General features: G+C 58.8%; 1 protein-coding gene across 4 annotated transcripts in view; it reads right to left on the reverse strand.

Annotated features, from left to right (window-relative positions):
• The window catches only part of SULT4A1 (sulfotransferase family 4A member 1), a 31,767-nt gene that overhangs the window by 9,533 nt on the left and 7,974 nt on the right, over positions 1–14,260 (reverse strand). For all 4 annotated transcript variants that reach the window (XR_005058155.2, XR_012121633.1, XM_037006815.2 and 1 more), the window contains exons 2-4: positions 5,812–5,942; positions 4,503–4,583; positions 3,768–3,894 (exon numbers count right to left, since the gene is read on the reverse strand). Coding sequence is in view for 2 of the 4 variants with exons in the window: in XM_037006815.2 (XP_036862710.1) it covers positions 3,768–3,894; positions 4,503–4,583; positions 5,812–5,942 (339 nt within the window). In the remaining 2 variants the exon portion in view is untranslated. The remainder of the gene's footprint in view (positions 1–3,767; positions 3,895–4,502; positions 4,584–5,811; positions 5,943–14,260) is intronic.

The raw sequence follows: 14,260 nt of genomic DNA on the forward strand, positions 1-14,260 counted from the left end.
GACGGAGGCCCCCGCTCACCTGGGGTGTGGTCGTACCTGGCACCCAGGAGTTTCTTGGTTTAACATGTGGTCACCAGGAAGAGAGCGACCCCTGGAGGAACTGGGATGTAAGGCCAATCAGCTCTGCTAGTAGGGGTAGGACGGGGCACAGCACCTAAGGCAGATCCACGCATGGGGACCTGCCAGGCAGAACCCTGGGCAGAACGAGGCAGTCACAGAGACCATGAGAGGCAAGGTGTCCTGTCCTGACACACGAGAGCTCGCGCCCCTTATCACAAGCCCTGTGTCACCTACTCCTGAGGCTTTGGGGTGGGGCCAGGGTCACCCGGGCAGGTGGGTGATGTACCAAGCAGTGTAGCCATGCTGCTGTGCAGTGTTCTTTATAAAACCCACTGATCCTCACCCGCCAACTCACGCCGAGATGCCCGTCACTACAAGGGGCCCTATGCGAGTCTTCCAGGGGGCTTCACACCAGAGGAAGGCTTCTGTCAAGAAACCTGGGCCCACTGGGTGACGGGAAGCGGGCCCGGCGGAGGACAGGGGCCGGCCAGGAGCGGTGGCCACTCCACCTGTGCTCTCCCTCCCCCATGTGCCCACCCATCTCACACAAGCAGTCCTGGGATGCGATTTCATGGTCCAGGGCAGAGGGACTTCCATCCTGGCAGGAAATCACCACAGAGACCGGCGATTAGGATATGGAGTGGCCAGAGCTGGAAGGGAGGCACGTGGGACACAGGGGCCCATCCCACACTGGGACAAGTCTTGCACGCTCACTGAGGGTGCGGCAGTCAGCAAAAGGAAACGGGGGCACCAAAGGCAGAGTGGTGCAGGGGGCTGCCTGCCCTATTCTCCCTGGTGGCGCTCGCTGGCAAAGGCACCAGTGTGGGTCCTGCTTGCGCCGCTGAGCTCCGCGGAGGCCAGTGGTCCAGGGGCTGCTGCCCTGTGTCAGACAGAGCGTGCAGCCTGCGCCCCCAAGGTGCTGCAGCCTCTTACACTCAACTGTGTGAAAGCCTGGTAAGCAGGAGCCAGGTCCCCCAAAGGCCGCCAACATCAGTCTGCCATCTCGCCAGCAGGTGGCAGCATATCATCAGCCTGACTGGCAGCCTGATGAGGGCGCCTCAGGGACCTAGGGGTCACCGAGGGGTGGACATTAAGGGCCAGATCACAGCAGAAAGGCCCTCTTTAGGCCAGTGAGGCCCTGAACATATTTTATGGAATGAAGCAGGGGCTCAGGAAGGGGAAAACAAGCAGAAATGAATGGAGCAAAAAGAACATGGATGTGGCCACAGGACCTTGTTTGAGACTCAGTGCTGGAGGAAGCCTGGCCTGCTGGGCTCTGGGCTCTGGGCCCCTGACGCATCGCTGCCAGCTCCTGCATGCAGGACACATACAGCCAGGCCACCCTGCCCACTTGAGAGAGGACAGGACAGAGTCCACAGGAGGAGTGACAGCCAACCTACCAACAGGCTAATCACTGTCGGGGCCCCTAGGGGAGGACCCCAGTCTCCTGGGTCAGTGCCCACAGGTGGCGAAGAGCCCAGGTGACCCAGGCCCTGGGGCAGGGTGGGAGTCCAATGGCCATGAACATGGAGGGAAGAAAAACCCTCTGATTACAAGGGACCGTGTGAGAAAACTTGCAAAACACAATTGATGCCCACTGGGGATGACATGGAGGCTGGAAAGGAGGGCCACTGAGGGATGGGGACAGTGGTCACTGTACATAGGGACTCTCACATGGCATCAGCAATCACAGGGACAGCTCTGGCTGCACCACCGAGCCTTGGCCAGCAGGGACAGAGAGGGGTGCTGGCTTGCTGACAGGGATGGTATCCTGTTCAGAATACAGTCCTGGAAGGGAGCCCTGCTGGGCTGGCACCCGCCCCTCTGCTCCCAAGCCCCTCTGCTCCTGGGAGGCAATAGGCTCATCCAAGCAGATTATTTGGGAGAAACTGCTCACCCTGCCCTATCCCCAGTAGTGACCCTGCCCACAGAGCAAGTCGCTTCCACAAGGCTTCTGCCACCTGCCATGCAGCCCAGGCACCCTGCCCCAGAGCTCACAAGTCACACTGTCAGGGGCCCCCGACCTCACCCTCGTGAGCAGCGTTGTCTCACTGTTCCTTCTGCACCTTACTGATCAAATTCTTCAGAACCTCAGGAGAGTGAGCCTCCCTCAAAAGCCTGTGGCGCACAGACCACGACACAGAATAGTGAGACTGTGGGGGGAAGCTGAGTACATGTGTCTAGAGGCTCTGCTGGGACCACAGCAAGTTTGTGTGGCCTTGAACTTCGGTGCTGGGAAGTGCTGGGACCTTCAACGTTGAGAGGCCTGTTTGGGATAACTTCTAACCACTCTGGCCTGAGCAGGAGGCTCCAAGTCCTACAGCGTGGCAGTCTGAGCGTGGTGGACACCTGCTGCTCATGGGACGCTGTCCTGGGGCAGGTAGCTGCCTCTCTGTAGAGGAAGGAGCGTATGCTGGGACTTGAGGACATGATTCTAGAAAGCACATGAGTGGTTCGCTCCAAAAGCAGGAATGAGGGGCCTGGGCCAGATGGTAAGCAGGCTGAGGGGCAAGGAGGCTGGGCCACAGGACTTGTAGCACCCTCCGGGGGCCTCAGAGCAGGGATGGGCCTGGCCTCCTCCCCCACCCTCCCTCCTCTGGGGGGCCACCTCTCCTGGGTACCTCATCCCCAGGCACAGCTGAAGCCCGTCTGATACTATGGCAGGAGCACGGGTCCAGGCCTGTGGGACCCGGGGACCCCATGTGCTTCAGCCCACTGATTAGGGTCTGGCCTCCGAGTAGGCTTGGAAGCAGCCCCAATCGCTGCCCTGAGTTCCATTTAAACTGGAGCACTGGATTCCTGGATTCCCATCCTACACCTCATCTCCTCAGCCTCACTGCAGGGCCTCTGATGGGGTTGGACAAGGGCACAACAAGGATGAATGTTACTTGAGTCGGGAACTAAAACATGAAATATGTTTTCAAACTTGGGTATGGAACAGTCTTGATGCAAATTTGATTAAAGTGCAGATAGGACCCATTTCAAAACCAGTGCCAACCTACCTAAACTGCCCACCTGTGTCCTGGAAGGGTGCCCAGAGAAGCCCTAGTTGACAGTGGGAGAGCCACCCGGGCAGGGAACACAGCACCGTGGCGAGGAGCTGCTGACATGTGCCAAGTCAGCCCCACGCACATGTGGCTGGCCCTCCCCCACAGGGAGGGGAGACACAGAAGCCCCCTGGTGGCATGGCCCCAGCTCCCTCTCCTGCCCCAGGACAGCTTCCTGCACAGAGCCCTGCCTCTGCCCCACCCCAAATGTGCCCCACCCTGTCACATGGCCTGGGGCTGCGAGGCACCCCTCCTTGGTCCTAGAGTCCAGCTGACTGCGCATGCGGCTCTCCCATGAAGCCACAACCCCGACTCTGGCCTTAGTCCCCAACAGCAGAGATGTCCAGGCCCCCATTTTTACTGTTCGTAATCTAGGCAGGGAGAGGGGTGTTTTTAGTTGAGGAACTTCTCAGAGCCCCAGTGACCCGGCGAGAGAGAGAAAGGCTTCTGAGTTGGCCACCTGCTCTGCCAGGCACTAGCTATGACCTTGGGCAAGTCTCCTTTCGCCCCTCAGCCCCAGCTTCCTGCCTGTAAGCAGGGAGGCAGCCTGACCCGTACAGCTGTCGTAAGAACCGGGAGCAGCGTGGGATAACACGGGCTGGTGCTCAGCGAACAGTCAGTCGTCACTGCTGGGACACCCGCACAAACTCAAACACTCACACTTGTCGTTCATAAAGCGCCGACAGAATTCCTGGAAAGTGCCCCGGTAGCTCATGGTCCTCAGCGAGCGGTGGAACTGGTAATAAGACACCACCAGGTCCTTGGGGTTCCGGGCCATGTATATGACCTACAGCGGGAGGGACGGCGTTAGTCTGCTCTAGCCCACGCAGGTCACTGCAGGCAGGTCCGACTGACCTACCACCCAGCCTCCTGTACCCTATAAACTGTCACCCTGCTTCCAAGTCAGCCCCACGCGCATGTGCACCACGGCCAAGCACTTCTATTATCCCAGCAGGATGCATACTTGTCCAGACAACAGCTTCCGGGAGCACAGCTCCTTGGGCATCTTACTACTCTCTGTCCACTACCACTACCTTACAATCAGCGGAAGACAGAAAAATTACAGTCCTGACACTGGTGATGAGAATGACAGGCCTCATAACCCTAGTGTGGTGGAGAAAGCGAGAAAAATTAGAGGCTGGGAAAGCAGCTGTGAGTCCTTGGCCTTGGACGGGCAGTGGCTCGGCTTAGGCTGGTCAAGTCCAAGCCCAACAGCAAGGAAAACCCCCAGTTAGAAATGTGGATACAACACTAGCAATACAGGATTGAAGATGGCCTCTAATGAGGGTCTGACACACCTCTGTTCCCTGGGAAGCTACTGCTGAGACGGCAGCCCGCTGTTCAGATGGGCTCTGTTTGTTAGGAACTCAGCCAAGGATGGGGAGGAGGCGTTACCTTGGAATCGCCATTGTGGAGGTCAGAGGGCAGGAAGCGGTAGGGGAGGTGACTCTTGATGAGGCGGGGAGACGTCAGCTCCTGCAGCAAGGTCAGAGGGAGAGGCGATCAGAGGACACAGCTGCTCCTGTCCATGCATGGAGCCAGGTCGGGGTTCTCGGGCAGTCAGGGCCAGCCCTCCAGCTGACAGCCCCTCTCCTGAGATCCCACCATACTCCAGGCTGGACCCTGGCGGCAGACACGAGCAAGGCGCCAGCCCTGTCCAGGGGCACCAGTCCCGGGGAAGTCTAACTCTCCCAGCCAGGGGGGGCTGCTCAGAGGACGGGCCGGGCTTTCAAGGGCAGCGGAGGAAGGAGGGGGCACGAGGTGCAGAGGGGCAAATGCCGGAAGGTCATCTCGGCACGCAGGCCTTCCCTCTCTCCTGGAGCGTACCAGGCCCTCCGGCCAGGGTCTGTGCTCCCATGCCTCTGCCCCGGCCCTCACTCCGCCATCCCTACCGTCCTGCCCTGTCCTCTGGCTCATGCGGTGCTGGTCACCGTTCAGCCTGTGACTTCCTGTTCTCCTCCCCGTGGGTCTCACTGGAGTGGACGTCTGTGACGGCCGAGAAGGTGCTTTCAGCTTTGCTCTGGTCTGCCACAGGGCCGGAGTGGTGTCCAGCATGCGGAGGGCACCAGTGCAGCCCCACTGGAGGGCTCAGTGGACAGGCTGTATGGGTGCTAGTGGGAGGGCTGCAAGCAGGGAATGGGAAGACCCTGGACTTTGCTTTGAGGGCAGGGACGGGCTGGGGCACCTCAGAGCTGCACTCATCTAGCAGAGGGAACCGGCAGCCCACCCAGGGAATGAGGCCAGAGCTGAGGTCGGGGGGTGGGGGGGGCAGGGGGGAAATCGGACACATCTGAGGAGCTGAGGAGTGGAACGGACAGGACTCAGTAACATGCATTTCATTCCTTATACCAATCATCTGATGTACTAGCACCCTCCCAGTCACTCAACAGATGGGCTGAGTCACAGATGGGGGAGAGGCCCGCCACCCCCACCAGTCCCCCCATCCCCCCCACTCCCTGGCATCTGCCTCCTTCCTATCTCGATGTCACCCAGGTCACCACCAATCCGATTCCAGGTCACTGTCATGGACTCGGGACCATCAGTGTCTCTCCTGGCCATCTGTGGGTACCAGAAGCTCTCTGCTCTCCTTCCACCCATGGGCCCCCCCATGCTCCTCATGAGCAACTGTCACTCAGGATACAACCAAAGAAACGTCCCAAAGGGATCACAGGGTCTGCGTGGCTGGCACCTGCCCACAGAGTACCTTGATGATGTCCAGGCCGGGCTGCGGGTATTCCAAGACGGGAAGCTGCTCATCGATGTTCATCAAGCCGATCTCATCAGGGTCGGCTCCCTGGCTCACCAAGTAGACCACCTCCTGCAGCAAGCTCGTGCCTGGAGGGAGAGAATCCCCAGGGAGGGCACTCAGAGGAAGCCCCAGGGCCAGCCCCACTCTCAGATCAGCACCTGCTGCCCAAGAACAAGGGCGGAAGGACCACAGGTGGGTCCCAGGAGCACCCCGTAGCCAGTGGGAAAACAATGGCCTGAATCCCAGCCCTCTGGGGTGACTGGGAAAGCGGGCCTTTCCAAGCTAAAAGGGAGCAGATGTTCCCCAAGACTGTCACCTGCCACTCCAGGGCCCCAAGGACTGTAATAAATTGATGAGTCCCAGTCTGAGGCATGAGTCAGGAGCGCCTTGCCAGCCAGTGGGTGATTTACAGAGGTAACTATCTCCCCTGTATCTACACAGGCAGGCCCTGCAATCTGAGAAATCTACTTCTGGGTTTATACCGAGAGAAAACAACTGCAAACAACTGTTTGTCTACCGACAACCCTGGCAGTGTTCTTCAGAATAGCCAATCCTTGGAAATAACACAAAAGTCTGTCAACAGTGGAATGAGCAAATAAACTCTGCTACTCAGACACCTCAGACCGGACAGTGTTAGCTACCACTGCACGCAGCACAGGCGAATCCACAGACATGATGCTGAACACATAGGCCAGCCACCAAAGGCCACCTACTGTCTGATTTCACACGTTTCCAATCATACTAGGTTGAAGAATGGGCAAAAGGAAGCTACGATGACAGGTGAGAACCATGGCGCTTGGGGGGAGGTAGGTGCTGACTCATAAAAGATACAAAGAGGGTCTTTATTCTTTACCTTCGTCTAGTGGTATCCCAGGTATGCACGTGACTTGTGGTTCAAGCAAAGGAAACCACCCCTCTGCCCAGCGTAGCCCGCTTCCCTGGGAGAGGCAGAAGGGCCAGCGACGGCACACCCCAGAGCCCTGTGGGCAGGACCCCCAGCCAGGAGGGAATCAGAAGGGGCTCCCCACGCTTCTCCTGGCCCCTGTGTGCACGGCTATGAGCTCCATGTCCCCGGGAGCCCAGGGCTGTCCCCAGTCCTCACGGCTTCTGGCTTCTCAGAAGAAACAGACACGGCCGGCCAGATGCTCCCCAACACGCTCCGGCCCCTTCACTCGGGGAGCATTGCTCTCTGTTGCTGGCCCCTCACTTCCCCGCCCTGGAAATGCTGGCTGCCCCCAAGTGTGGCTCACGCAGACCCACCCCAAGGCCCACACCATGCTTACCCAACACACAGCCCTCTGCTGGGAGCGCCCCCCACCAGAACCAGGCCGTCTCCCCACACCCACCCTGCCCCGCCTGTGCCAGCTATTCCTCACACCTCAGCAAAACCCTGCCCCCCTGGCTGGCACCATGAGAGGCCCCACAGCTCTCTGCTTCTGCCCAGCTCACCCCGCCTTTGGACTTCCTTTCAACAAAGCAGCCAGAATGCGGGATACTGTGGGCATCACATCGCTTCCCTGCCCAGTGAAGAGCCCCCAAAGGCCTTGCTTGTATCTCCTCAAAGATGAAGCAGGCCTCCCCACGCCTGCAGGCCTGTGGGCAGTGCTCTGTGCCCCCCACTTGGTGCCTCTCTGACCACCTTCCTCGCTGTCTGGCCTCCTTTGCATTGGCTGCCCTGCCTAGAGCCTCTCCTCCCCACCTTGGGCCCTTTAGGCAGGAGGGTCCCCGACAGCCACATGCCTAACACTCCCACCCTCAACCCTTCACCCTGCCACTGGGCCAACAGTCTGGGAACAGCCTGCACATTCCCTCCCAGGCTCCCACTCCTCCCACCACGTGACGTGGACTGTTTTGTCCGGTTCTCCCCTGTGCCAGGAGAGCCAGCACACAGATATGCTCCCTTCATATTTATGAATGGACAAACCAACCTTGGGTGCTGAAATCAGAAGGGGATACATTGATCAAGGAAGACTTCCTGGAGGAGGCAGCTATGGAGCACAGGCACTGGAAGAAGTAGTGTGGTGGCTCTTCAGTCAGGAAGAACTTCTCCGTCCATTAACCACAGGACCTCCCCCTGAGAGGTGGGGAGTGTCACCCCCATTCAGAGATGAGGCTCCTGAGGCCAAGCCATGCCCCAGGTCACACAGCCAGTGTGTGACTCCCACCTACTCCTCCCGGGAGGTCCATGCACCCACCACCGCATGGGGGTGGGGAGCGTGAGGGAGTCCATGCCTTAGAAACGTGGGCAGAGTTCCCCAAATGGGCCACTCCCAGGACATCTTCAGCACCTACGCTAGGTGCGACTCTGCCCTGTGGCCCCCACAGGCAATGACCTGGACAGGCGTTCTCTGCATGTAACTCCATCCCACATCAGTATGGACGGGTCACTTCCTCAAGCCCCGTCCTGGCCTCCGTTAGATAACCATGCCGGGAGACCAGCAGCCCAGCCTCATTAGACCCAAAAGGAAACGCCCTACCTGCCAGGCCCACCAGCCTGTCCCCAGCGGCCCTCTCTCCAGCCCCTGCAAGTCCACTTCCTAGCTGAGCAACCCTTGGCCTGACCTCCAGCTCTGAGCATGGCCCACAGGAAGGCACATTGTGCCTGCCCAGCACAGTGACAACACTGACCCTTCACTCCTGGGTTCAGATGCTCTTCTAAGCACCTCAACTAAAGACCAAACACAGGTCTGACCTCCACACCCCTGCAAGGTTCTGCACGGGTCTCTGCCAGGCGCCAGCTACTGCCAGTCCTCTCCCAGCCCCCCACTACAATCCCACCCCCGGGCAGTGCCCCCTGAAGCCACCCACCCCTGCTGTGCCCTGGCATCTGGGGGCAGCCCTGCTCCCCCAAGTCTTCTCCCTCGAGCCCTCTAGCACTCTGTGCTCAGTCTTCTGTCTCCTGAGCTCAGCACCCCCAGGGCCCAAACCAACAGGCTGCCCTTCAGCCTGGCCAACTTGGAGTTGACCTTTGGGCCACTGTCCCCATAAACATTCCCCATGCGTGGTCTCATCCGGTGCCCGCCCCATGGAAATGCTGGCTGCCCCCAAGAGTGGCTCACGGAGACCCACCCCAGGGCCCTGTGCTCTCCTTGTCCTGCTCTTAGTGCCCTGTGGACACTGGGGGGCAGCTCATGAGCACAGGGAACGTGTCTTAGCTATAGATTCATGCTTTCAGCTGCTATAACCAATTACCACAAATTCAGGGGCTTAATCCAGCGCAGTTATTACCCTACAGCCGGAAGGTCAGAAGGGCAACACAGGCCTCGCTGGGCCCAATCAAGGCCTCGGCCACTGCGCTCCCTCTCGAGGCTCCAGGGAGAACGGGCTTCTCCCCGACCCAGCTGTAGTCCCGCTGCCTCCCTCTTCCGTCAGGAGCCCTGTGGCCCCTGAGCCCACCCAGATAGCCCACCTGACTCTCCCACCCGGCAGGCAGCTGGGGGGCACCCCTCACTGTCACGGGAAGCACTCACACGCTCCGGGGACCAGGAGGGGACTTTGTGGGGCTGTTATTCTGCCGACCACTCACTCACACTGCCGTCTCAGTCCCTGACACAGAGTAGGTGCTACACAAACACACGGGCCTGGAGGGCTGAAGGAAGCAGCTCTGAGGAGCCCCCGCCCGCACAGGAGGCCGGACTGGTGTCACGTGCCGCGTCTATGCCCACCTGCCGCCCTTCACACTCCTGGCCCCAGCCAGCACCCCGGCACCCAAGCCATTCCCGCCCCAGGCACCCTGCCCAGAGCTCCCTCCCCTCCGCCAGGACATCACCCACCCCTCCCTCCCTGCGCCCTCAGAAGCTGGGGTGGGGTGAAACGGCCTGTCTCCTGCAGGATTAGGTCACAGTGCTCCCTAGGATGCGGTGGTCTCGCCCCCTGGAGGGGCCTCCGCCCACCACCCCTTTACCCATTCAGCAAGCCTGCACCAAGGGCTCCTGGGAGTCCGGGCCTCCCCTTCCAGAAAATGTAGGCAACACCCCTCCCTTCCTATGGGGCCATTGGGGTCAGGCCACGAAGTGACAGGCTCAGGGCAGAGAAGTGCCACACAGGTAGGCACTGCTCTGAGCTCCTAAGACCACGACGGTCCCACTGACCGGGACGGCTCACAAAGGAGGACACGCCACAGCCCCCTCTGCCAAACCGGCAGCCCCCGTCCAGTCCCCTGGAAGCCATGCCCAGGTGAGAGGCGACAGCCAGGGCCGCTCCCGCCCCAGGCCAGGGGTTGTTTGTAAGGACGCAGAAGCGGAGTTTCGGTTACTAGTCTGAGTCCACAAAGCCAGGACGGGGGGGGTGGGGGCTACCTCGGGAACAGGAGCCCCAGCCCGTGAGTCCCCAGCGAGCTGGGCAGTGAGGGGGCAGGTAAGGCAGAGAAGCCCTGCATGAGGCCCGCCATGCAGCCTGAGGGTCAAGTGGGGCTGGGAGCGCCTGCACTCCTGTGGCCAGCGGGCCTGACGTCCTGAAGCGGGCAGAGAGAGGCCAGGTGTCCACTGCAGCCTGAGCCTGCGGCCAGCACGCGGCAGCACGCCAGCCTCCTTCCCAGCAAACCCGAGGGCAGTCGGAGGACAGCCCGGCTGCCAGACCAGAACCCTGGGAGGCTGGCAGGGCCGCAACCCCCTGCTGGGCAGTGACACAGGCCCCGAGCTTTGCAGAGTCGGTCGGGGCCCATGGCCGAAACCACCAGCGCCCTGGGGAGACTCCCCAGGGACCCAGGGCCTAGCCTGTCACACGCAAGGCGGGAGTCCAACAAAATCCCCAACCAACGCTCTGCGGTCAGAACCTATTGAAACTGGGCCCCAAGCCACCAGAATCCTGGGACTGGAACCTTCCATTTTCCAGAATTGGAATTCTTCCATTTTCGTTTTTATCATTTACCAAAGTCACACTTGAATCTATTCTAAAAAACTCAAAGCACCGTAAGACACCCACCAGAAGTTCCAGTTCTCCTCCCACCCCCACCCTCCCAGAGCAAACCCTCGGGGACTCTCCCTTACCCTCACTTTTCTAATGGTTGATCAGTTATTTCATGACCCATGTTTTCGATGGCCTGCTGGGTTTCAGCCAGCCCAGCGGCCTCACGCAAGCTTCTCCTCTCAGGTGGGCATGCACGACGCCCTGTCCACCTAATGTGTGTGTGCCTCCCTCAACACACACCAGGGAGGGGCTGTGCGTCCTTTTTTATACAAGATCTTGTTTTTCCTAAGTAACTGCCTGTTTGCTTGCCTAGTTTTCTATGTAGCTATTAATTCTTTCCCCAACTCTGTAACAAACCCTCTCAGTATGGCCAATACATGGGGTACCCTCACCTCCGTTTATTTCTTAGGGACATGGCCCCCGCCCCTCTGCTCCCCACAAATGGCTCCTGGGGTCTCCCTCGGGCTGGATGCCCCGCGGCCTCTACCTCTGTGGCCCCCGCCGGGGCCTTCTCACGCTCTGGCGGAGCCCACCCTCTAGAGGCTTCCTGGGGGTGAGAACTGTCTGAGATGGTGGTGTGACTACGAGCATCTATGTCTCCCTCTGCTGGCAGTGTGGCTGGGACAGAATCCAGGCCGGACAGCCTTTACCCACTGTTCCCAACTTCCAGCTGCCAATGTCGTACTCAGAGCACAGAGGTCATGCTTCCAGTCCTTCAAATGTGACCTGATTTTACCTCTGGAAGCTTTGAGACCTTCTTTATCTCAGTTTCAAGATTTCACAGTGATACACTTATGTGCGTGTGGTGCCACACACATGGGGGTTCCTTAACTCATGCCCTTGACCTGGAAATCCTGGCTTCAGGAATTTTCTCTTTCACGTTCTCTGTTCTCTCTTTATGGAACTCTGAGATCTTCCAATTTTCTTTTGCTCCTATTTGATACCATTTTGTAAAAATTTCCATTCTCCTTCTTGGGACGTTTCCTGCACTTGACCGTGCAAACCTCACTACTGAATGCTTACAGTTCCAGCTGTCATATTTCAACCCCTGGTTCTTTCAGGACCTGCCCCGGCCCCTCTCTTGCAGCCCCTCCTCATGCAGGCCCGCCGGTCCCCACTCTGAGGACACTACCGCAAGTTGGGAGGGAGGCGCTGTTCTGTTCCCTTAGGTTTTCTTCTGCTCTGTACACTTTGATTTCTCCAAACTCATTTTCTGCTCTGTGGGGTTTTTTTTTGCAGGACTCTACCCTTCAAGCTGGAGACTTGAAGATCTGGTGACCTTGAGTGCATACACGGGTAAGAATGAGCCACTGGATGCAGCCCCATGTGGCTGGGCAAGGTCTGCTGACTACAGGGCGGGCTGCGTGTGTCCGTGAAAGCGGCCCAGCCTGGCTGTTCTCACGGCTGAGACAGGAGATGTCCACACGTACAGGTCTTTCCTTTGGGGTAAATGTCTCCAGAGAAGACACCTCCTCTCTCTGCCCTAGGGGACCACAGGCATCCCGGGAGCCAAGGAGGGGGGGATGGGAACCTCCCTTTCAAGGGTGTAGGTTTCACATGACCCCCCATTTCCGATATACACTGGATTCCAGCCCCACATCCACAGCTTCTCTGGATCAACTTCCCCAAAGAAACCTGTCTTTGCTCCTGTTGTCGATCTGCCCCCATCACAACTGCCCCCTCTGAGGGGCCAGGTGCATCCAATTCCCGGAGTTCTGCAGCTGCAACTGCGTCACATGCCTGCTGCCCTGCCCTCTGCTGGCACTACCTGCTATGTCAGCTGACACTGAGTCACAGCATCCGAGCTTCCAAAATCAGCTGGCACCTCTAACGCCGGCTCACCACCTCTCCTTCTCTCGGGGATTCAGAGCTTTCTACTCCTCATATAGTGAAGGTTCAAGAGGAGACAGAGATGAGCACATGTGTTCAACGTGCCCCACTCAAGACAATGTGCCCCACGGGCATTCTAGAGTCAGGGACATCAACGTATTACAGTCAGGATCTGTCCAAACCCTCAGAAACAGCCACAACTGAGCACTTAAAGCTGCAACCCAGTGCAACTGACCCAGAAGACCCAGAGCTGGGCTGCTGCAGGCCCTTCACCAGGGGTGGGGCCTCCTCTTCCAAAGATGCCGAGAAGGCTCCCAAGATGCTCCCGACCCGAAAGCAAAGAGCAAAGGTGATGGGGCACTCGCTGAGCACCTGACCCACCTGTGTGCGTCAGAGGGCCCACCTGTGCTGCTGCAGCTCTCGAGACAACCCCACGATGCGCGCAGGGACACGGGATGCAGAGAGAGCTGCAGTTCTGTCACTCAGATGCAAACAGACAGGAAGCCAACTGAGTTCCAGTCGCTCCCTTGAAGCTGCCCAGGATCAGCCAGGTTGGTGTGCACGCCCCAGGCACTGTCACGGGGCGGCCATGTGCGGGGCACAGCGTCCTGGGCACTATCACAGACAACCATGACCACATCTGCATCCGGTCCTCACAGGCCCCGCATCTCCCACACAAGGAAGCAGGCTTGGAGAGTAACTGTCCTGGGCTGCGGTACTGGAGGGCATGAAGCCAGACCCAGAACTGCCTCCAGAACCAAAGCATTAACACACATGACACACACACCACACTACACACACACACCCAAAACAAGCACACATACACACATCACACACACACTTCATGCATACACATACACACGACACGCATAACACGTATACACACCCCATGCACACATTACAAACCATGCACGCATCATACATACACAAAACATACCACATGTACCATTCACACATACACACACACCATGTACATACATACAAACCACACATACCACCCCCCCACACACCACACACATATTCACATACCACACCATGAACCTATACATGATACATACACACCACACATGCCATGCACATCATGCCATACTACATACATATGCACACAAATACAAACCAGACACACACACACACAGCCCATAAAGCACTTGGCAGAAAAATCAAGACCACAGGCCTCATGTTCTCACTTGCAAGCCAGAGCTCTAGCCCTGGGTCCCCACAGCCGGGGTCGGAGCAAGGATGAGACGGAGGGAGGAGGTGGCTGGGAGCAGACCCACGATTCTGGGGGCTCAGCTTCCAGACCTGGGCCCTGGGAAGCTCACCTGGCCTGAGCAGCAGCCACAAGCTCCCAGCCCTGGCCCACTGTTCCAGCAGCTGGGTCCCTGCTGGACATGGGGAAACGCACCTGGTCACGAAGCAGGACTCCCTCCTCCAGCCAAGATGGCCTCTCATCCAGGTGGGGAGGCTGCCTATCCTCAGACAACTCTGGCTTGCCACGGTCCCTGTGTGGTGAGGCCCTGAGAATCTGGGGCCCAGATTCCTGGTCTGCCCCTGCCAGTGACTCTGTGACTCACAGATGTGGGCACATGCTCAGGGCCTCCCACACAGCCCCCACCAAGAGGCCAAGGGCCCATTGGGGAGAATGTGAGGCCCCACAAAGTGGGGA

The sequence above is a fragment of the Manis javanica genome, chromosome 10 (assembly GCF_040802235.1).
Source record: "Manis javanica isolate MJ-LG chromosome 10, MJ_LKY, whole genome shotgun sequence".
Classification (NCBI taxonomy): Eukaryota; Metazoa; Chordata; class Mammalia; order Pholidota; family Manidae; genus Manis; species Manis javanica.